General features: G+C 40.3%; 1 protein-coding gene across 1 annotated transcript in view; it reads left to right on the plus strand.

The window, feature by feature from the left end:
* The window catches only part of GBF1 (golgi brefeldin A resistant guanine nucleotide exchange factor 1), a gene marked incomplete at both ends in the record, with an annotated part of 101872 nt that overhangs the window by 41807 nt on the left and 36068 nt on the right, over window positions 1-23997 (plus strand). The window contains 5 exons of the mRNA XM_082002182.1: window positions 15080-15211; window positions 20299-20417; window positions 21037-21145; window positions 21496-21556; window positions 23251-23305. Of these exons, the coding sequence (XP_081858308.1) occupies window positions 15080-15211; window positions 20299-20417; window positions 21037-21145; window positions 21496-21556; window positions 23251-23305 (476 nt within the window). The remainder of the gene's footprint in view (window positions 1-15079; window positions 15212-20298; window positions 20418-21036; window positions 21146-21495; window positions 21557-23250; window positions 23306-23997) is intronic.

Genomic DNA, 23997 nt, shown 5'->3' on the forward strand with positions numbered 1-23997 from the left:
AGCAGACTGTTATGCTAAGAGTGAGGGTTTCTTTCCTGTGTGTAGAAGAAACCCGCTTGTAGGTATATTCTTGTTTTAGTTTTGCAATCACTTTTTAAGAGACCTATTATAATGAGGAATAAATGTATTTGACTTTATTTCTCTGCATGAGAAAACATGTCTTGAATTATATTTTTGAGTTATCAGTGTGTCCTCATGTAAAAGGATGCTTCCCATCAGCATGCTGGTATAAAATGAACCTGCTGACTTTCCTCTTAAGAGGGAATGTATTTTATATTTTTAGATTTAAAACCCTAATGTTACTGTGGTGAAGAGCCCTAGTCTATAATGTCTAGTAACAAGGTGATTCCAAATAACACAACAGTGTTGAGTCATATTTTACACCATTCTTTGAAAGAGCATTGTCACAAATATGGAAAATACTGCATACTCAGCACTGCCCATGGTAATCATCATATGAGGCAAAGGGTGAATAAGATACTCAGAGGGGACATGGTACTTTGTAGCACACTCTCTTCAGCTGCTCTTTCTCTTTGGCCATATTAAGTTATGTTGTGGCTTTCTTTGCCTGCTGCTGCTCTTTTCACTCATTTTGCTATTTGGATTCTTTTTGTGCTGTGATTCAGTCCTTCACAGAGCAGGAAAATGACATCTTCAGACTGCCTGCTGCCAGATCACAGCAGTTTCAATTGGAAACTTAAAAGCTGAAGCAGGTGCTGGAAACTCTATTCTCCCTTTGGTCTGATTCACTGAGTGCCAGCCTTCAGTTGAGGAATGGGGAGGGGAGGAGAATTGATTTTGTGACTAAAATCTTGGACTGATTAATATTTGCAGTGCTTCAAACAGTAGTGTGAAAGCTCCATAAATTAACTCTGAACTTAGTGGAGCTTGAGGTGGTTGCAGTGCGACTGGGGGAATTGTGCTAGATCTGAAGTTTTGACTTGGGACCAAGGTGCGATTTGATGACCTTAATATCTGCAGCAGATGCCATATCTTTTTAGGAGAAGACAGGAGCAACATGCTCTATTTCTGCTAGTTTTCTGGAACTCCCCAGACTTGGTAAACTGGGTTTTTTCTCTTTCTTCCCCCCCGCCCCCCGTTTGGTCACAGCCTGAGTCTGCAGCTTCTGTTTAGAAGACTGATTTAGAAAATCATGAATGTTTTCTAGGGATAGTTCTGGAATGAGCTTCTGCTTTGTGTTTAGTATTGCTGCTGCTAACCAGTAGAAGATCTGGGAAGGGAAGCTTTTCACTCAGTGGATGTTAGAGTGGCTACATTTGTAATGTACAATGTCAAGAGGTTTTGTTGTTTCTGGTAAGCACAAGTCAGAACTGGAATAATTTAGGTATGAAGAGACCTCTGGAGGTCATCTGCTACAACCCCCTGCTGAAAGAAGGACCAGCTTGGAAGTGAAAATGTGTTCAGGGTTAGAGCCAGCTGAATTCTGAATATCTCCAGGGATGGAGCTCCCACAACTTCTGTGGGCAAACTGTTCTGGTGTTTGACCACCCTTCTTTAAAAAATGTCTTTCACAGTATCTAATGGCATTTCCCTTGTTGTAGCTTGTGTCCACTGCATCTCATACTCTTCTGCATTCTTCCATTCCGTTATTCCCATCAGAAGAGACTCTTTTTCCTGAAAGTGTAAGGTAATATGAGAATGAAGAGACATTCTGGCATGCTTGGATTAGATTAGAGACATTTTCATGTGCTGTTGGGGAGAAAAGGTACAATGAGTGCTTCTGCTGTGCGCTTTTTCAAAGGCTAGTGTTGATTCAAATATGTCCCTGTAAGCTCTGGGGTTTCTTGACCTGTAGTGTGTAACAACAGTAACAGCTGTGGTATAACAGCAAGCACTGAGTCTTGAATAAGATTATCAGTTGAATTTGGATGTTTGGTTCCAAACCTTGATCTAGAAATTGCAGTAGTCTTTGAGCGTCGGGCATTTACTTCTCCAGTTTATCACTCAGCATTGACAGGTGGAGGCAGTGCTAGGAGGAGAAAAACCCACAGCTGATTAAGGGATGTCTGAGGAATGATTTTTGTAATGTTGAATGGGCATGAGAGATTAAAGTATTTTGAAAGGTTCATCCTCAGACAGTGCTTAGGTATTAGCCTTAGCTTTTTCGAAATCTAATTGAGATGTTATGGACCAAAACCTTTTTGTAGAAGCCTTTTGTTCTCATGTCTCAATAGTTTGGACCAGGACTTAACGTGTGGGTGTTTTCAGAGCAAATACTAGGTCATGCATAATTTTCAGTTGTTATTGGAGAGCAGTGAAACAGTTAAAGTGAAACATCAGTTGGATTTTTTTTTTAACCACCCTTAACAGGAATAACTTTTGCTTCTGCTCATCGCTGATCCTCTTGTCTGTTGCTTTTTGCCTTTTTTTTTTTTTGTTAAAAACATTCTTTTTAATTCAGTGTGATAAAACATCCGTTATTTGTAAGTTGATTGAGCATAAAGTATTTCATTATAAAATGGTCATCCATCACTGGAGGCTGGGGGCTGCAAAAAACATTAACTGTGTACTTTTGGCTGGAATGCAGCTTCTCCAGAATAATGCAGCTTCTGTGTAAAGTATGCAGCATAAAAAAATCAACTGTTCAGGAAAACAGGTGCTCGCCTTGCTCTCCCAGAGCTTTGGGATTTCATCCCAAGTTTTTGGAAGGGCCCTCGAAGTCCTTCTGTTACCTAGAGTCACTTTCTGGTTTTAAGCACTGGCCTCAAAGCTGAACAAAATGCTGCTCTGTCTGAAGTGGTTTCATTCTGACAAGCCATGAGAATTTACTAGCTGTTTAACTGCTGCTTTTTAGAAAATTATGTACGTTTTCATCCCCTCACTCATTAGCTCCTCTGAAAGTTAGATTGCCTTTTTTTTTTTTCAATGTAGTTCCTTAACACTGACACCCCAAAAGTGAGTGGCCAAGCACTGCCAAGTTGTTTCTAGATGTGACTCCAGTATGTCCCTGTTAGTTTGTGAACTATCAAGGAAATTGAACTACTGGTTTTCTGTGTGATAGATGATGAAGATTATTTTGATCTTGTGTTATACAGTTATATGGGTGTCATATTTCCCCAATTTAAATATGAGCTTGAAAAATAGTTTCCTTCACTAAGAGTCTTAGTCAACTTTTGGTTTTAGGAAAACATGGGATGGTAGGGCAGGAGGCCTTTATTGGATTACTGTTACTGTGAGCTGCTTTTTTGAGATTATTTCCAGGTAATCTAATGGCACAGCACTTAAAAAGGCCAAATGTATCCCCTTTTCATATGAGGAATTGGAGCAGAGATGAAGTGATTTGCCCAAGAGCATGAAGGGGAGACAAGTGGCAGAGGCTGAGAGTAGACTGATATATCTCTCTGTGATGAAGGACCTTGCTACCGCCTGATGCTCAGTTTATTTGCATATGTGCTTATATCCTGTCAGAGCAAATTCCGTAGATCTGGGTTTGCAAATCAAAAGGAAATTCTTCTGTCTTTGCCTTCTTACCAAGTCTTGGGAACAAATGCTGTTGAAGTATAATGGTTCCATGCCAGAGGTCATAGTAGCAGAAATGCTAGGGGTGAGAGGTTAAAGCAGAGTTGTGTCCACTGACCTGTTCAGTGTGTGTTGTGTATTTCAGTTGGAGAGCCAGGCTGCCTTGTGCCCTAAGGGAAGGAGAGAGGGATTGAAGAAGCCTACATAAGTGTGTGAACTGGGGACTGGCTTGAACAAACAGCCCTGTTTATCTGTGTGAGTTGAAGTTTTGTGCTGTGCTGTCGCTTTTCACTCTTGCTGGACAGCATGCAGTTGGTGATGGCCTTTAGAAAGTTAGGGCAGGATCATTCAGTTGAGCTTCTGAAGCACTCTAGTGGTTTTTTCTGTCATGGGCATGTACTAGGTAAAAAACATTAACAATATACTAAAATAGATCTATTTGGCACTTTCTTAAGAGACTGTAACCAGTATTCTTTTTCTAAGGTATAGTGCTAGTGGCCTGTATACCAGGGAGTTACTCGTATATACTCCTTACACAAACCTGCTGCTCAGGATACCAGTTATCTGTCATCTGTTAAATGACCGCTTCAGAGGGGCTGATGCAAATAAGGAGCAGGACCATGGGGTTAGTAATGTCAAGCCAGACTGTACCTGAATCTATCTGGTGCTTGCAGTCTTCCTAGGAGAGATACGAGCTGTCAGCATACACATGGACTCTTTCTGCCCTGACAAACTTTGTCTAAATTGGGAATGTTAAGGATGTGAGCGGAAAAATGTTGTCCTGGATTGCTACTGATCATTGGCCAAAGGTGTTGCAGAGGGAGCTTTGACTCAGTCTGGTGCTTCAGAGTATGATGTTGCCTCATGGCAATAATTGTATTCATAGGCTACCTGTACTTACTTGTGTGCATTCTGAAATAGTAGTGTAAGTAGGATTTGTAGCATTGTTTAGACCTCCTGATGTAAATCATGTCAAAATTCTGCGTAAGTTTATAGAACTGGGTAGAGAACAATGTGAAATTAAAAAAATCTTAAAATCCTTTAATTTCTGTCACATCAGCTTCTTCAGACAGTGCAAATGGAACAAAATCAGTAGTATTTAACCTTATAGGCTGTAAGAAAAAAGTGTTCTTCGCAAGTTTTCTTGACCAAAACAATCCTAGCTTTGATTTAAGAATGCCAATTATGGACTTTGCCAACAAAGATCATCTTTTGCTGGGGGAACAGCTAGTTCAGGTTGAGCACCAAATGGCACCAAAGTCTTGCTGCTTGGAAGAGGAATCATTGCAAAGTACTTGTACCTTTTTTCTGCTGAAGGCATATAATTTCTATTTAAGTATATAGATCTTCTGAGTCTGGAGGAGCGGGCAGATTAGGAATCAAAAAATACTTTTCTACCTCTCACCTGTTAATAAACTTTGCTCTTTCCTTTGGGGTGGTGCTTTGACCCTAGTAATTAATGGGGTTTGTTAACGGAGGCTGAATTACTGTCTTCATATACAGATATGGTGAAGTATAATGCTCCCAAATGATAGTTAAGTAACTGCTTGTGTATTCCTCTGCCCAGGCTACAATAAGGGCAACTAACTTTTTATTAATGTGTGGAATCCCTTCATTTCTTCACATAGATTTTCAGGTAATTTTGATTCTTTACAGACATTTTATTGTTTTACAGCTGATGCATGATTCCAGGACATGGAAAAAAAATTATTTTGAGTTGGGGACTGGTGTAATATTGTTTCAATGATGTCATCTTAACATCCATCCTATTTGGTGGTCACTGAAGTTGACTTGTATTCACAGATCTCTTCAGCTTCAAAAACTAAATGAGTGTTAAATCTTGGACTTCTGCTTCCCTTCATGACCATCAGCAAGCACCTTGTATCAGTAGATCGCTCCAGGACGTAGCAGTATGCAGAAATTAATTTCTTTCTCCGTCCATTCTCAAGAACATAATAGTCACTTGTTTTCATCATTCTAGGAATCAAGCTGCTTTTTAATGGAGGTAGTCTGAATTTCTGCTTGTGTGTGTACATGGATTACCAGTTGCTTCAATTATTGTTGTGGGGGAAAAAAAGAAGTTGCTTAATGTTTTTACTGTTGCAGTGTCTTAAGGCAACAGTTGGATTGACTGCCACCAGGCCAGTCTCTTCTCTCTTTTGCTTCTGTTCCCTTTCCACTAATATAGGTTTGAAACTAATATTTCCACGATGTTTTGCACCCTGCTCTCCCTGAGGTTCCCATTTTGCATCTGTGGTAACTGAGTACATTGGTTCTTGAGCTCTGGGCAATTGTGTTTTGCCATTAGCAGTTTTTTTTTTTAACATTCTAGTGATAACATGGTGAAGCACAATGTCTCCTAGATTAGTTCAGGTTGGATAGAAGAATTTGTGTAAATCATAACAACAACGTACATTAAACCTTTGAGAGATTTTTGTCATTAGAAGATTCTCTTTTCTCTTGGGCCATCAGGCTTTTCTCCATTTCATTCTTCAGATTTTGTCTGTCTCACTGATGCTTTTCAGATTTTCTGGCAAAACAAGAAATTTCTTGGCTTGTTTGGGATTTGTTGTTGTTCAATTTCCTTTTAATTTTCCCCCTTGGCATTCATGGGCTTCCCTTGAGGACGGGGTAAACAGAACAGGGTAATATCCAGACAGCTAATTGATGATAAAACTCTAATCTTTTTCTCTAGCCTCTTTAGAAATAGTGAAGCTTTCCTTTTCACAACATGGTGAATTTGCAATGAGAGCGCTGTTCATAGCGTGGTAGACACACAAAGCTGTGGAGAATTACTGTGCTTTAAAATACCAGGGAAGAAGTTTTAATTTCTCCTGGGCTTTTAAATTGCCTACTTAGTTTGGGCCTGGTACTGTGCAAGATGTGTAAAATACCATAGTGAAGCAAGTCCAACTGAATAGAGTTCTGTAGAGTGTCACAACCTAATTGCTCTACCTTCGACATGTGCCAATTTCTTTTAAGGAAGAAAAAGAGTGCTTAAACTTGACAGACATCAAACTTGTGCTGTCAGTAAGATGGACGGATCAGTCCATCCTCTGGACTTGGCAGTCTGCAATGCAATTCCCCATAGGTTTCATTTAGCCTAGTTGGCCTTGTTAGAGTGGCCATGCTCTCTTTCTCGTATTAGGAGGGAACCTTGGGAAACCTGACCCTAATTCACAACAGCAGCAAGATCAATAACTATCAGCGTTTGGTCAAGAGCAGATGAATTTGTCATGGGATGACTGCTTTTTGCTTTAGTTTAGTTTGGTTTAGTAATATCATTTAGAGTTGAATGTTGTTGGATCAGAGGAGTGCCTGTGGGTTCTGAAGTTCAGAGCTGGTGCAGGTTTATCACAGGAACTGGCTGTTGTTATGTGTGTGGTGATTTTCTGTAAGAAACCTTTTGAAACAGTTTCAGCTGGTTCTAAACAGACAAAAAGTGAAGCCTACCCACATTTCGCTCACCCCATTGTTATGGGATTTATTTTTTTTAACAACAGATGTTAAACTTTCAGTTACCTGTAAACTCATTGTGATTTAGCTTACTGAAAGACTTTTTCCTTGTAGGTGTATGGGAAGGTTGATTTCTCTTCCCTGGAAGTTGTTCAGAGCTTCGTGTTAAGTAAATTCCATCCACAGGAAGAAAAAACCCTTCAGAAAGGGATGGGATCTCAAATCAGTTTTTGCAGAGCTAGTAAGGAGTTCAGTTTTCTGGAGTAGGATTAAGTGCTGTTACAATTGGCACTAACAGTTTAGACCTTGCATCTGTCTGAAAAAGCCACAAAAATAGTTGTATATTCCAGAACCTGTCAGAGGCTCAGATCAGCTGTATTTCCCCCTTTTCCTTTCCCTGAGGGCAATCAGCCTCTCTGTAACAGAGGTCAAAATTTATTTAAGTGATTCTGAATTTGCATAGGTGGCTTTACAAACCATGGGTCTCTATCTAATCATTCTTTGGAACATGCTAGTGTAATCAGATGTTGCTCTAGTGCTCATCCTCTAGTATGACATAGGAGCAAGCGTCTGTAGAAAACAAGGATGGATTAGCATTGAAATTATACTTCAAGGTAGATGGGAGTTACTGTTCGCACTGGCAATATACACACACTCATGGGAGACCGGTTTGGAAGCAGTAGGCTTTTACTATGTGAAGTTAATTGATTTTTGGCCATTCATCAGAATAGTCATGGTCCTTTCAGAGGTATTCAGGTCACAGGGTGGGAGGAAATGCTCTAGGATTCGTAGCAAGGTCTTCTCCTGGTGACTTTCAACCTTGCTTTGCCAAATTAGCCCGCAGTTCGCTTTCAGAACTATTCTTGTTTTGAAGCAGAGCCTTTGAATATAGCCTCTGATTAATATCTGTCAACCATAGCTCAGAAAAAAGTTTGTCAAGATGCAATTATTCCCATCTGCACCGTCTCCTCAGTGCTAAGAAATAAGGGCAGAATTAAACAACTTTAACTTTTGAAATAAGGTGCTATCCCAACAACCTAATTTTTTTTGGCAGTCGGCAATCTGTATGACTGGTATTAAAAATTCAAGGGGAGGTGAGGAGTTGTGTCTGTACTTAAGTCCATCTGGACAGAAACCATGAAAGCTTGCACTTTGTGTAGCTCCATACTTCCTCTTGCTGGCATTTGTTTTCCTTGTCAATGAAGTGAGTATCTTGTACTTTTCATAATCTCACTCCCTCTGGAGCAGAATACTGCGGCTGCGTGAACAAGGCTTGGAATAACAGTGGAGACACAGCTGGAGTTTTCAGTGTAATTTTGGCTGAAGATACTCTAGCAAGTACCTGCTTATGAAAAAATACCCAGGGATTTTTAATGGGCAGTCAGAACAGCTGAATTTGAAGCATGGCATCAGATGAAACCCCTGATAACTAATGGCTAACACTGGTGGGACTGTCAGTCCTCTTGTTTCGCTGGTAGGTGTAAATAATTCCTATAGGAGACAATATTTCAGTTTATGCTGACCTGATCAGAGGATATCAAGAGTCAAATGCTCAGTATGCATTCTGTCATCCCTCCCCAGAATAAAAATCTCTATTCTGAGGGGCGCTTGAGATCTTGGCACTATGGAACAATCATTTGTTAAAGTCATGTTTAATGAAAGGGAGATAAACACATGAAGCTGGAGTGTGACAAATGAAAGCATTTGTGCCATTGTAATGAAATTAGGCAAACAGAACAGGCTTGACAGCTTTGGGTTCCCCCTGTCAAACTGCATTTGTAATTCTAGCCTTGCATTCATGTGTGTCTCTGAATGGCACCGTTTCCCTCCTGATATGGTGGGCCTGGGCCCCTGAATGACCACTTCAATTCACAGGGAATTAGCTTTGAAGAGTATAATTTACAGGCATACTGAAAAGGATTGCAGTTAATTCTCACTTCTCCTTCATTGGCTTGAATATCCTTAACTTTGGGCCTATGTTTACTTCTATCATGTGTAAAGCTTTTGGTAACACTTATTATAGTGAAGTATTGATTTCAGAGGTACACAAAGCTTGTTTCCACACATCCCCACGATGAGCTTGTATGCTGTGTTGTGCAGTCCCAGCAGGCCTTTTAAAATAACTTGCAGTATTTATGCGTTCTGGAAGCTAGGATGTAGGTTCCTGGCTCCTCAGCTTCTCCCTAGCTGTCAGAATCCGGTTTTATTCATCTATTAAGAGCTTAGATTGGTATAAGACAATGATGTTTTGGGGAACCTGTAGGGAATGTCACGTGGCTACTCTTTTTGATGACCTCTTATTTATCAAGTTTAGTGGACATTGCCATCATTACTTTCAGGAAATAGGACTAGAGATTTCTCTGATAACATTAGCTGGTAGGTCAGACTATATAAATAGCAATCTATTCTCATTTCAGATAAGAAAATCTCTAGAAATGTGCTGTGCATTACACTGTGTTGCAAGGGCTGGTCTAGACCTTGCAGGAAAAACATGACCAAGACAACAACAAAAATTCTTTGGGGGGAGAGGTGGCAGAGGATTGTTTTCACCTGAAACCTTGACTCTACCAGGACTGTGCTGAGGGGAACATACATTCAAGAACAAATGAATGGGGATCATCTAGCTTAGCTTTTTTATATATGTTACTGTACATTAATTGGCCGTTAGTGGACTGGAGTTAAATGTTGGACTAAACTTCCTAGCTAGAAGAAGTCAGTGCATGTCTTTCATTGCAGGTGCAGGGTGGCATGTGTTCCAGTCAGTCTGGAGAATTTGTTTTTGAAGTGGTGAAACATGTGCCTCTTCTGTTCATCAGCTGTAGAGCTGCTGAATTTGTAGTTTTGCCAAGGGACCTAGAACCGATATGCATATACTGTTCTGTGGCTGTTACCTAACTGACTCTATGTAAAGCAAATTCAAGCTCTCCAAATTTTTAGAGGAACAATTCATTATAGTTCTGTTTGCTAAATTTGTTAATCTCTTGAATTAACCAGGAGAGAATCACAGGACTAACGCAAAGGAATTTCTCCTTTCCCTGTGATCCTGCATTTTGATCTGGGTGAGATTGAGCCAGTACTTATTCTAGCAGTTAAGACTTCAGAAATGTTTTTGCAAATCTGAAGAGTATGGCTGCTCAATACTTTCAGATGGTTTTAAAAGGCAAGTACAATTTTGTCCTTTTTCCTTGTAACTTTTCTTCTCTCCAACTTGCTGGGAGAGGCTGCAGGGACTTCTCACCCTCGGGTGAAAAGACAAAGTGTTCTGATGTTTGGTGGGTGAACTGAGAATAAAGTACATATAAAGTCATGTAGGCCAGAAAGGCATTGTTTACAGAAAGTGTTTTTGAGGGTGAGCCAGCAAACACTTGCTGGTACCTCAATTTTCTGTGGCATAAACTCATTGAGCTCTTAGGCAGGAGTCCTGAAGAGTTGTTTTTCTGCTCTGTTACAGTGTTATCTTTGTCTTTTTCTCACCTTAAGAAGAAAAGAGAATGCCTGTTTGTTGTACAGTTCAGTACCTAAGCAGGGAATGTAATAGCACATGCTTGAAGCATTGCTTTTGTCTGAGCTCGTCTGCATTGGAGAGGTGCGTGGGATACAACTGAGACAGCCTTTCTGAAGGCTGGGCGGCAAAGGCCAACAGCTGCTGCATAAGAAGAGTCCAGGTCATGTGGTTTGGGTTGCAGTTGCCTGTCCTAGGGACAAATAATGTTGAAATAACTTGTCATAAACAATTTTTTCTCGTTCATTTACTCTGATTCGGAACGCATAGCCGATCCTGATAAGAGTCATTCAGGAGTGAAGAGTTGAACTGCCAGAGAAAGCAGCTTATGTGAGCGTTTTAGATCAGGAATGTGCCAACAGTGTGCTAACAATAAGAAATCTCTTCCGAGGGGGACCTGTTCCTGTACTTCAGGAGAAAGGGGATGCCGGAGGTCTGATGCGGTTTGTTTGCTGAAGTGCCAGAATGGCTGGATGGGATTGCTGAAATGGGAGTTAGGTGCTTAAACATGAATTAGTTGTTTAAATATCTTTATAGACATGTGTGTCTAAGTGCAAATAATCCATAGGATGAATGAAGGAAAACACTGTGGTCTCAAAGGAATTCTGTCCTCATATTAAAATTGCCAGCCTGAAGAGTTGACTTTCTGATACACTACTTAAAATACTCTTTCCCTTCTTCTCAATCTCCATGCACTGCTTTGGACTAGCTGAAGCATTTTTGGATGTAGTGCTGGTGCTGATCTCTGTTTCCCTCCCTGAAATTTCATTGAGAGGACCTGTGTGAAAAGAACGGGATGTGCTTTCCAGCTGGTCCCCAAAGCAGCCCAGGCTCTTCATGTAAGACTGTATCATGTTTTAATATAATTTTCCCTAGTTTTGAGTAGATTGAAAAGGAAGGTTGCTTGTAGGAATCCCTAGTGAAATTTTGATCTCCTTGTGGACACTTGTTCAGTTTTTCCTCTTGTAATACCCTAGGCTGAGGTCATGCTTGCAGAGTTTGTTTTGGGTTCATAGGGTTTTGGGGTGGGGTTTTTTGTTTGTTTGTTTTGTTCCCAGAGTTGAAAGTAGTTACCTAAGCAGAGAACCATCCTGTGTTTTCTAGTTCAAACAGTGAGAAATGTCTCTTGCTAGGAAATACACTTGGATAAACATCTCTCTCAGAAATTCTCAAGTCTCTCACTGGTTATGGTTTCCTTATTTGTAATGCCTAAACCTGAATCTGGCAGAGCAAGAACCAGAAAGTTGAAAAATCAGAGCTGCTTTTTTTTCAAAAAACTTTTCAAGTATGTACTTCCAAACGTTCAATATTTACTTTATATAGCTTTTGTTTTGGCATAGGAATTATTAAAGTTATAACTTATTTTACTGCCCTTTCTGAGGTTCTTTGATACTTTCAGGAGAGCATAGCATTGCTTTTACAGTTAGGTGCCAAGAAAGATCAAGACTTTATGTAGTGTCTGTTTCATGAAATTTTAACTTGCTGGGCAGAACAGTTCTCGTTAAAAATTATGGTCCTACCTTACCGAAGTATTGTGAAAAGAACGTTATTCAGTTCCTACTGTTCTGTGCTTTAGATTAAACTTGAGCTCTGGTAGTAAAAGCTAGTATGGAGTGCACCTTGCAGTTGTAGTAATTGATCTGAAAAGGCTGGCAGGTTGGTTCTGGACATGTCACGTTCAGTATGTAAGTTCAGTATATAAGTCTATGAAAATCTTTCAGGGAGAGAGCTTCTGAATTAACATTACTGAGCTCAAGAGGATTGAGTTAAAAGAAGAGTATTGATCTTTGACTAATTGACTTGTTTGCAAAATTTTTACTTGGTGAAAAACTTCCAAGTAGCTTTAGTGCCACTTTCAGATGCTGAACTGATACTTCAGCCAATGAGAGTAATCTGCTTCAAGACAGAATATATCAAGAACAGCTACAGTATGAGTGTTTTTCTGTGCTCCCAATCTTCCTATTGAAGCAAGCACCACGAGATTGAGCTCTGCTTTGAAAAGGGAGCTGGTGACCCCGTAAGTCCTCAATGCCTGCAATTGCAGCTGGTAAGAAGAGCTCATTGTAGTAATCAAGTGAATCCTCCTCAGATGCAAACAATTAGCAGTGTGATTGATGTTTCACTGAAATTCAGATCTTTCAGACAGTAGTCCTTTAGTGGGTAAGTCTTACACTAAAAATACTCTCTTCTTGTTTAGTATATTTTTTAATTTTTTTCAGTAACACAGCACCAAATATCCAGTCTGAAACATTTTTACAGTGTACACGGTCAGTTTCAGAGAGCTTAATGTAGAATGCTGTTTTACCATAAAAGCTAGAGTTTCTGAATATCAGGGAAGCTGGCCAGAGTTGCTGTGTAATCAACAGTATGTGTGTAAGTTAAATCCTACTTGTGACAAGCCATTTTGTGATATTCATGTAAGTTGAGAATTTCAGTTAGACAGCAGGGGAATCTACCCTTTAACCACATCAAGAGTCACAACTTTTAAATTAAAGAAAAAAATGAAACTGCCCGCATCCTTGTAAAGATAACCTCTATTTGTTGTCCTGAAAATGGATTAATGGAGAGTTTGATAGCTTATGTATTCTCTGCTAGCAAGTTAGTCTTCATCTCATTCCACTTGTGCAACTATATACGTCTGCTGAAGTCCCATTTTTCTGACTAATCAAGAAGTTGTGGGGTTTTTTTCCATCCTGGGACTCACTGGATTAAAGGAGGCTGGAGGAATTGACAGTTTTATGATGGCTTGATTAGGTGCTGACTGTTCTATAGAAAGGATCAGTTTTGGGGAAGAAGAGTTTGAGTGTTGATCCCTAGTAGTCTTACTATATTTAATGCTGTCCAAGTGCTTGTAAACAGACAAGTGGTCTATACAGCACACTTAAATAAACATTGATGAAAGCATGTCTTATGATCCTCTGCATTTCCATGAGTTATTGAGAGGTGACACAATTGTAATGTCACACCAGGATATTATCTGACAAGTTGGGGGAGTTGTTCTTAAGCCAAAAAGATTGAATAATCACGTTCCTTTTAACCTCTCACAAGTTAGTGGTGTTGGCCTCATTTGAACTGGTGGCTGAAAGGTAAGAGACTGCATAATGATTCCTGAAGTTCATTCTTGAATTGCAGTTTTGCTTTAGTTGACAGCAGAACTATTGCACTTTGGTGGTATTCTCTGTGGTCTTAACTATGTAAAGCAAAAAAACCCTGCATAATTCTTCCTCCTTTGCTTCCTTGCCGTAATTATAGTTTGTCACAGTTATGTTAACATGCTTTCTGGTAGGCTTTCTATTTTGATACTTAAGGCTTTTCAATACGAACTATGATAAAATCTTAGAGTGAGGAGGGTTTGGATATTTTTTTTTTTGAAGTAAAATAATTGAGGTATGTTGGTAGATAGAAAAGCAGTAGCTTGTCTAAGGATTCAGGAATTGCAGGCTTTTTTTTCTCCCCCACCTCGAAGAGGCTCGTATGACAGATAAGTGGAATATTGGATCATCAAGAATATAAAAGCCAGTGTTCCTGTGACACTATTAGCCATTAGACTTCTTAACGTTTATTAGGAATAAAAGGTAGGTTTCAGCAAGTTGAGCCAAGTGCTTGTACTCAAGTATTTCTGGTCTCAGGATTATTCAAGTTACTTTTAATACACTCTTCTTTGCCTGTGTACTGGGCTGTGTTGTGGTTGCCTTCACCTGCTTTTTAATGCTTTTTCTCCTAAATCCTCCTCAGGACTCCTTTTATTTGATTCCTTGTGTTGGTTCTTTTGGGTTTTGGTTGTGTGTTGTGGTGTCCATCCGTCGTCACCCCCCCCCCGCCCCCCCAGCTTTCCTTAGTTCTATCTATTCTTTTCTGTATTTCTTTTTCATTCCTAAAGCTTCTGTTGATCATCTTTAAAAGTTCAGGAAGCTTGTTAGTTGTTCTTTCCCCGGCTCAACAGCTCAGTGCATCTGCATTCTTGTACTGCAGCTTTAGAGAGGATGCTTGCTGTCCAAAGCAGCGAGTGCCCTTTTTTCTTCTTTGGTTGAGAGGCTTTTACAGGTATTCTGAGAACAAGACAGAAGAGTTTTTAAATTTGTTTAACTTGTGGGTGTTTCCTGTTTTTGCCAAGCAAACTTCTAGTGTTGCGGAAATGCAATTTGTATTCAGCCAAAGAGCTGCAAGAGATGCAACTAGCCTGGTTGTGTATTTCTACTGGACATGTGGTTAGTATGAGGCTGTATGTGTAGTAGGATGTTACAGAAGTGGTGAAAGGTGGGGCAGGGTCTATATAGTTCATATGATCACACAATTCCAGGAGTACTAGGAAATGTAACCAATGAATTATTATTAATTAAAGCGTGAATTTAGGCATCAGTGGCTCTGTGGTGTTTACAGTGTTCTTACAGTAGGATTTGTTTTAGAAGGCTCCAGAAGGCTGTTTTGAAGATCATAAGAAAGTGAACTTCACAAACTATTGCTTTTAAAAATATATACTTGTGTGTGTACTTAAAAGCAACCCCAACCTTCCCACCAGCCTTCAGAAACTAAGCTATTGCAGGCCACTCTCCTCTGAGATTAAGCTTTCTGTAGATTCTTAAAGAGAAAATTAATCAAGTCTAATTTAATGTCTCTTTTAAATTATTTTTATTTTAACAGAGCTATCTGAAATTGAACCCAACATCTTTCTTCGGCCTTTCCTGGAAGTAATCCGTTCTGAAGACACTACAGGCCCCATAACTGGATTGGCCCTCACCTCTGTGAACAAGTTCCTCTCATATGCACTAATAGGTATGTTATATGGCTTCCTGGGATTTACCAAAATGCCAGCCAAATGCACCTCCTTGAGAAGTGTCTTTGGCCAGGATACATGCTTGCAGTCTTAATGAGGAGATTGGGAAAATAAGAGAATTATCATTAATGCTGGGGAAATAGGCACCTGCAGTTTTTTAATATCATAACTGCTGGTCTTTCATGGCACTACAGCAATGGCTGGAAAGAGAGCCGAATATTCTAGTCTGCCCTGACTGCTGCATGTGCTTATGGTCCGCTGCTGGACTGTGATGGTCACCAACTGCTTTTTAATGCAGTCTGAGCAAAAGGGCCAGGGAGGGGATAATACCAGCTTGGATTACAATGTTGTAATATTCATAAGCACAGTAGAATTTATTTTGTGGACTAATATTTATGCTTTAGAGTGAGAATGTTTTTTTGCCTGGTCCCAGACCCTGTCCAGTGGTGTGCCAGTACTCTTCACTTGTCACAATTATGGCAGAGACAGTTCTGCTGCTGCCCAGACGTTCAAATGTGCGCATTCTCCTTTATATTTGTGAAAGACTAATAATGCGCATGTGGTCAGTTCCCATGGCTCAGCTGGCTTGTAGTAACTCATTAGCTTGCTTTCTGTCTGCCTTCAGTGTGTCATCCTGGTGTTAGTGGTGCTTGATTTTTCTGTGTAAATTCTGTTTAGTACTTTCTGATCATACCTGTATGAATTACAAAACTTGTTAGCTATGTTTGTTTATACATAGTCTGACTTGGAGAAAATTATTTTGCCTAATCTCCACCCGCCAAGTTCAGATTTGTCAGTTCTTTTCCTCCCTTATATTGTAAGTGAACATTGTTGAATTTTTGGCACTGTTGTTTTAAATATTCTGTTCTTTGGAGTTAGCATGAGGGAAGCTAGAGAAAGAAAGGGCTTGAAGATCTAGGTAGATGTAGACCACTTCTGTGGGAAAGACCCAAAATTAAAATGAGCAAAAATGAGGACTTGCAGAAATTTTTTTTTTAAGAGTTTGATGGAAATTTAGTGTGTCAAAACATAAATTAGTGGGCAGTGTTGGGTGTGATTAAGTGGCAAAAAATAACTAAGATTATGTCATATTAATATAACTTTGTAGTACAATAAATAAATCTTAGTAAATAACCCTGTAAAACATGTCCCCCTGAAGGACTAAATGATAATGCAAAATAGGTTAGTTTCAACATAGAAGAGTCTCTCCCTTATTCTGTGCTTTTAAGGCCAGGGTGGGATCAGAACATCATGCTGGTATCACATTTCCAGGCAATGTCTGCACAGGCAACTGGCTACAAATACTTGATTTGAGGCAGAAACAGGAAAAAATGTGGTTAAGAATTTGTAGCCTTTCTCTAGCTACTTGTTATTTAGAATATTAATTAGGTCACTCCAGCAAGGGCACATCCTTGTAACTGTTGGTGAGCATATGTCTTTGTAGTAGATAGTGGAAAGGACCCTTTTGTTGTGGAGCAGAACCTGTAACCTAAGACCTCCGTTGCTGTTTCAGGTGACATTCACAGCAGCCTTGTCCTTTGTGCTGCTCCAGATACCAGTGAGTCTGGGATTAGTGGTGTGTTGTTAAATTAAAGCTTTTTGGTCTTACATTTCTCTTTGTAATACAAGACTAAAGGTAGTCTAAAAACTGTTTGCTTAAGCATAGGAAAAGCTTAAAACTCCTTAATATACAAACCTGTTTCAAGCTGTGCAGAACAAGGAAGGAATGAACTCCAGCATAACCACAGTAGGGAAATTTCAGTGTGTCTGATACTTGTGGTGCATTTTGGGGCTGCATAATGGACAGGTGAAACCAGCAGTTTTTTCAAAAGCATCGTTAGCTGTGTCTGTTCTGTGAGGGGATGGCTTTTGCTCTACACACTGGGTTGAAAACCAGTGGGCAGTGAAAGGGCCAAACTCCTCTGATAATTATCTTTGTTTAAAACTGCTTTCTTTTCCTATTTCCAAAGCATTTCATTGCTAATCCTCGTGCCGTCTCACTGTTTTTCTTACTCTGTGACATGTCAGCAGGTGGTTATCTGTCTAATTTTCAGGCCAGTATTGCTGGCGGCGTATGTTTTAAAACCAGTTAGAAAAGAATAATTCTTGAGTAGCCTTTGAGACTTCTGATCTCTAGTAGTCTGAATTGCAAAGATCTGTTCTGAGATTGTTGGATGCAGCAGTTCCCTAATGATATAGAGTGCAATCACAGCTCGGTTAGATAAAATGACTTGATATCTGCCGTGGCGTGTTTTGGTAGGAATAATTAGCCTTACAGAGATTATGATCTGCTCTGAAATACGTACGACTGTTTCAAGAGTTATAGTTGATAAATTACGTAGTATTTTTAAAAATACACAAAAACTGTGTGACAATACTAAATTCCCATTGATTTTTTTCCCTTAGATTAGTTATTTCCTTACTCAGCAGTTTTGCGCTAGCTAGCTAGCTGTCAGCCTTTTTGATGAGCTCAAACCTTAGCTATAGGAAATCTAGTGGCTGAATTTCAGAATTATATTTGTTGTATTTTCCTTAGAAAAGGTATGTACTGTTTTTATCATGACAGTGTGTCTACAGCAGCTTCTGGCTCCCTTTCTAAAGTTAACTTTCCCTGGTGTTCCTGAAAAATATGTATCTGTAAGTGAGTAGCTGTTGCTCAGCTTCCAGCGAGAGGACTTGCTGTTTGGGGAGTTTAAAGCTTGTTCTCTCCTCTTCTTTCTCTGTCTCCTTGGTGACTTATTTTAGTTCCATTAAGGTGTTACTGAGCAGGCTTCTGACTCTCCTGGGTTTCCCTGATGGTTGAGAGCCTGGATTTTTCTGCTTTCTGCTTTCTTTTGCCCCGCCTGTTGTGAGAGTACAACCCATACGAAACGTCTAAGTCTAGATGGGGTCTCCAGATCTTTGCATTGTAGGTAGCAATTTTCAAGCTGATATTTTGCTTCACACAAACTTATTTTTGTTAGTGATTCTGAGCAGGCATTGACACATCTTTCTGTACTGTTTTCTCACAAGGGAACAAAGCTGCTTGGTCTTTTCTGTATCTTGTTTCTGCAAAGTAGAAGTATCTGTGCTTTTAATTGAGCTCAAGAGGCTTTATAAATTGACCTGAATTTGTAGAGCTGTTCCAGGGAGCCAGGACTGAAGTAGTCAGGCGTGATGTGTGTTGGGAGAGAGGTGTGTTTATTAGTGTTGAAGGTAGGGGCTAGAACAGCAAGGCAGTAGTCATAGATCTGTTAAAGCGGCATATGCACAACTTGCTTGCATTTCCTTTTCACACAGACTGTTATCTATAACTATGACTAAATGTATTCCTAAGCCTACAGCAACTCGCATCTACTGGAAGAGGTGACAGTGAAGTGAATCTGCGTGTTTGCTTGTGGGAGCCTTTTCTGCAGCAAGTGGCTTTTTCCTCTTGATGCCCGCTTAGCTGCTTTCCACTGTAGTTGTTGAGGTTGCTTAACAGTAATGCTAACATAGGTGCTGGCATTGTAACACCACTGATCTTTACCTGATTTAATTGAGGCAATTTAGAATGATCCTACATCACCATTGGTGGTTTAAGCTATTATTTCCATTTATGAATAAGAGTCCACAGGGTACTAACATATGGCTGATTTTATTGCCTTTGGTAGAAGAGCTTCTAACTGGATTATAAGCCATTATCGAAGGTGTTTGAGGGCCAGGCCTCTTACCTAACACTTCCCAGTATCAGAGTTTGGTATCCTGTTGAGTGCTGCTGCTGAACCAGGTAAAAAATGACTGGTCTTAGAGCAGACTCCTTGATAGCTCAAAGATGTTTGAGGAGCAAACCAGGAAAGGAACTCGCTCTCAACTATGCAAGATTTTGTGTGTGGGTGAGACAACTGTCAAAAGTAGGCAAGCTCTGCTCTTAATAGGGATGTGTAAGAGATGGCAAAGGAGAAGTGCTGTTCCTATGCAGATTTATGGGGTTCTGAAGTATGTTGATGCAATTTCTGTTTTGTGCAACTATGAGAAGTTTCTTATCCTGCAGCCCCTCAGAATCCCCACAGCGTGGTGGAGGCTGATCTTTTTGGACCACAATAAGGGCAGCTTGCTTTAAGGCCTAGGACTTAGCCCCTGCTAGGTGTGAACACAAATTGGAGTCAGAGGGAGTCTGCAAAGCTTCTCTACAAAGTATGCATACAAGGTCTTACTTGGTTCCTCCATCAGCTTAATTCTTGCTGGAGTTCAAGAGGCCCTATTGCCAATTAATGAGGTATTAACTAGTGTTTAGGTTGTCTCCTTTCTCTCCTAATGACTGTTTAGGTAGGAAGGTAACAAGATTCTTGCCCAGTGCTGTACTGTTTAAGTGAGAATGAAATGAAAGCCGGAGGCAGCTTTTCTGAAGCCACTGTAATGTGGCACAAGATACCGTTACTAGCAACAATCTCGTCCTAAACATTCTCTCAAGTGCACCATTGTTTGTAGCTACAGAAGACTGAAACAGAGAGAAGGAGCCTTGATGAATGATTGAAGCGGGAGGCCTGCAACTCTAATATCTAAACTGTGATCCTGTCTGTCTGCTGTTGTCTCTGGGGAAAGCTACTGGTCCATTCCTTTCCCCAGCTCCTGTTCCTTGGGAGGGATGTAGGACAAGAGACAATTTTTCCTTCTCAATCTAGTGGAACCTGTTTGGCATTTTCTACTCATGGGAGTAAATTTGAGGTTCCCTGTGTTTAAGAGCTGTTTCCTCTTCCTTCCCAAGGAGGAACTGAATGCATTGAACAACTTACGGTGCTGTATTGTAGGGAAAAGAACACAGTCTTACAAATTAACATCTAAAAAAAATACAGAGCCAGTAACAACTGAATTGAAATTCTTTTCTTTGTTAGGTTACATATTTTTGCAAATGTAAATGGACTGTTGATAAAGTCTGAAAGCTCCCAGCTTTAAACTCTTTGTTACTGGGAGGTGAGTTTCACTCTTGTAGGGTCAACTTCACTAGGAGTCGCACAAAATTAAGGAAGCAGATGGTAACAAAGTATCTCTATGTAGATGTCTCCCCACAGAGGTGGTAGGCTGTAGGTGGCCTATCCCGGTCATGTATTTTTATTCTGTTACTCAGATCCCAGCCATGAGGGCACAGCAGAGGGGATGGAGAACATGGCAGATGCTGTCACTCATGCCCGATTTGTGGGCACAGATCATGCGAGCGATGAGGTTGTCTTGATGAAAATCCTACAGGTAAGTGGAGACAAATGGTAATTACCATAATGGTTGCTGCCTGTTCTGGAACATATCCTATTACATGGAGATGAAGAGGAGGGAGCAATGTTTTGACTCTGTAGGAGCTTAGTGACAGACTTTATTTTTAAACAGATGGCTCATATACCTCTGGTAAAAGCTTTTCCAAATGAAAATAATTAAAAGCTTAAATGAAATGATTTTTAAATTAAGGGCTTGATAATGTGGTAGCATTGATAGTCCTATCTTGTGCACGGTCTGTGTTAGTGAGGGGTAAAATTAAGAATATGGAGCGCTCAAACTTATTTTTGAGAAAAATTCTTTGCAGAGACAAACCTATGAACTCTTCAGTCTATGTCCTTTTGAGCAGGTAGCTAGTTACTGAATTTAAATATTGGGTAGCATGCAGCATACCAGGCCTCTTACAGAAGTGGGTTGGGAGATCATTCTTGTCTCCTAATTTGTCTGTTTCTTGAGCGCAGCATTCAGTTTGAAACCACTCCTGGAAAACCCTTCGGTTTTCTGCTCATGGCAGTCCTTCTTGAGGAAGCCAACCTTCTCTTGGAAATGCATGCAAGTGTCATTGTACTATGGGACATATGTGTGCTGTTCTTTGCAGGTTTTGAGGACCTTGCTGCTTACTCCAGTGGGAGCCCACCTCACCAATGAATCTGTGTGTGAGATCATGCAGTCCTGTTTCCGCATATGCTTTGAAATGAGGCTCAGCGGTAGGTTTGTTCATACTTCTGCAGTTAAGAAATGATCGGGTTTCCTCAGCGTTAACTAGTTCTATTGTGGAACATAGAAGCTGCTGAGCTTTATATTATTGTGTCTTTCTACAAAGTTCATGGAAAAATAGTGAGGAGTTCGCTGTAGGTTTGACTTCTCTTTTTCCCCAGCTTTGTGGCGCCACCTTGTGATTATATGCCCACTTGCAGCAATGCAGTGTTGGAGCTGGTTTTAATAAATTTGCTGTAATCTCTGTAAACAAGGCTCGGAGGGGAGTCTGCTTGAAGAAGCCTCTTGATAATATCACACTGAGTAATGACACCTGTGTTATTTGTTTTTGTCTTCGCAGAGTTATTGAGAAAATCTGCAGAGCACACTCTGGTCGACATGGTGCAGCTGCTCTTCACAAGGTAAACCTGCTTGTGTTTGCCTCAGCATTGCCGAGATGGCCCTCTAAGGACAGAAAGATTCCACACTTCCACTTAAGAGCCCTCAGAAAAATCATCCAAAATGGTCATTATTTAGAGGTGGAAGGGAATGAAGGATTTGGCACTTTTCTCTTGGGCTGACCCTGTCAGACTGCAGGGAGATAGAGGTAGGGAAGGTTGCCTGGTTTAAGGTGTCTTTTGAGGAGATGGACAGCCAAGTAATGAAGAGCTTTCGTCCTCAGTTTGAGGACAGAGAATGCAAACTTGACTCCAAAAAAAAAAAAAAGTGCTCTAAAACATACAGCTCTCTTCAGGAGAGAGAATAGAAATGGTGTTGAATAGTCACATGTTGATTTCAAGCTGAGAGCTTTGACCTCACATATCAAAGAGAATTTTAAACTCTTGTGATCATATGTCTCGGACAAATGTTCTGCCCTTTTCAACACCCTTCAGGTAATTAAGGTTACTTCTTTTAAACTCAAGTAAGTTACTTCAAAACTGTTTCTCCAGATAGTGAAGTAATCATAGACTTTCTCTAGGTATTGTAAAAAGGAAATGTGCAGGTATAGAAATACTTCTGGTAGGAAAGGACTGTAGTAAAATTGACAGCTTGTGAAACACAGCTCTCATCATAATTTTTTTTTCCCCATTGTCACACTCAGTTCCAGTGGGTTCTCAGGTTTTTTTTTTTCCTCTGTGCATGTTGTCATGCAGTGCACTGGATGAATGTGGGGCAGAATCAGAATCGATCTCTCCAAAAAGGAGAAACTGCATTACTTTTTCTCCACCTGCAAATGTGAATTTTATTTAGTGCTTGTTCATTACTTATTGTGTATACTCTCCTCTGTCCTTCTTGATAAGGCTTGGAGACACCACCGCTATCTGTGCCTGTGGACATTGGGATATAGAAGCAAGGCAGAGACAGCAACTGCAGGGATGGTTTGGCCATCTTGCTTTCCAGAAAAAGAAACAGCCAAAGCTATGCTGCAAGGCTTTTATCCCTTCAGCAAGCAAAGATAGAAGTCTAGTAAAGGAACAGAAGGGAGAGCAGGGTATGTGGAGTTCCAGGGCTGTATGCATTTGTCATTTGGTAGCACAGGTGAGAGCTGTCTACCTCCTTTACTTCTGAGACAGGGACTGCTTAGCTCAAAGCATTCTGCTTAAACTTAGATCTATTTTGCACCATAATTGTGTGTGTTTGATGCAAAATAGAGAATAACTACTGAGGTTTCTACAAAGCTAAGGAAAAGGATTGCCATGACTAGTAATAACATGTACACTGCAAGAGTCTTGGTGTGGATGACACTCCAGCTCAGCAGCTGTTTTTAGCAGCATCAGAGAAACCTGTTTTGAACCAATCTGGTTAGTCCACTCCTGAAAACACACACTGAAGGAAAAGAAACTCTACTTACATGATCATTAACAATGGAAATCAACATAGCAAAACTGCCATTAGCAGTAATAGCATGCGGAGTGCCTCTCATCTATACTTGTTTTTGTTTCGCTCAGCAGATTTTGGCAGGAAAAGAAACTAAGAATGTCTCTTTTGTGGAGAAAACCTAATTTTTGTTTTTTAGTATCTGCAGCATGACTGGAAAGACCAGTCAATTTTTTTTCCCCCCCTTTTTGCTAAACCAAGAAAGTCTATGTATTTTGGCTTGTTCTTTGTCTTTCAGGCTGCCTCAGTTTAAAGAAGAGCCTAAAAGCTACATGGGGACGAACATGAAGAAAGTAAGACTCCGCACTGGGTTGACGGTTCTTGGGCTTGCACTCATTGCTATACTGTTTGTTTTCACACTTGTGTTTCTGCATTTCTGCAAGTCCCTAGTTCACTGAAAGAGCATGTTTAACTGCATAAATGGACATAGCTTCATTAATTCTGTGGCATTAAAAGCCCACATAGTCCAGTAGTGAATCTTGTTAATGATATTGCTGCCTAAGTGAATTCAATCTGGATTCTGGGAACAGCCATCAGCTGCTGTGGGCTAGAAAACCCCAAGAAGTTGTGGGACCTGATGGTGATGTCTTCTGATCATTTGCTGTCTTCTGCTCTCTCTCCAGCTTCTCTCTCATCTTTCTTCATTCACTACAGGTGTAATACTGAGCTGTCGGGATGTATTTGGCCAGTTCTTCATATGTCGAAAGGAAACTTTCTGAGGCTGGTGAAATGGCATGAAAACATTATCAAATTGGGATATTGTAGAAAAAGCTTTAGTGGCTTCTAGAAGGGGCAGCATTCTATAGTGAAAACCTTAGCTCACATGGGCAATGCCATTTCTGTTAGCAGACCAAGCAAAGCAGACTGTTCTTTTTCTCCCTTTCTCTAAATGCAGTTTTCTGAGGGTGGATGGTCTGGGTTTGTTCAACACCACCATCTCCTTCTATACAGTGAGGTTTTTAGCAGCTGGATTCAGTATGGCAAA

Source organism: Phaethon aethereus (assembly GCF_964289735.1).
Source record: "Phaethon aethereus genome assembly, chromosome: 7".
Classification (NCBI taxonomy): Eukaryota; Metazoa; Chordata; class Aves; order Phaethontiformes; family Phaethontidae; genus Phaethon; species Phaethon aethereus.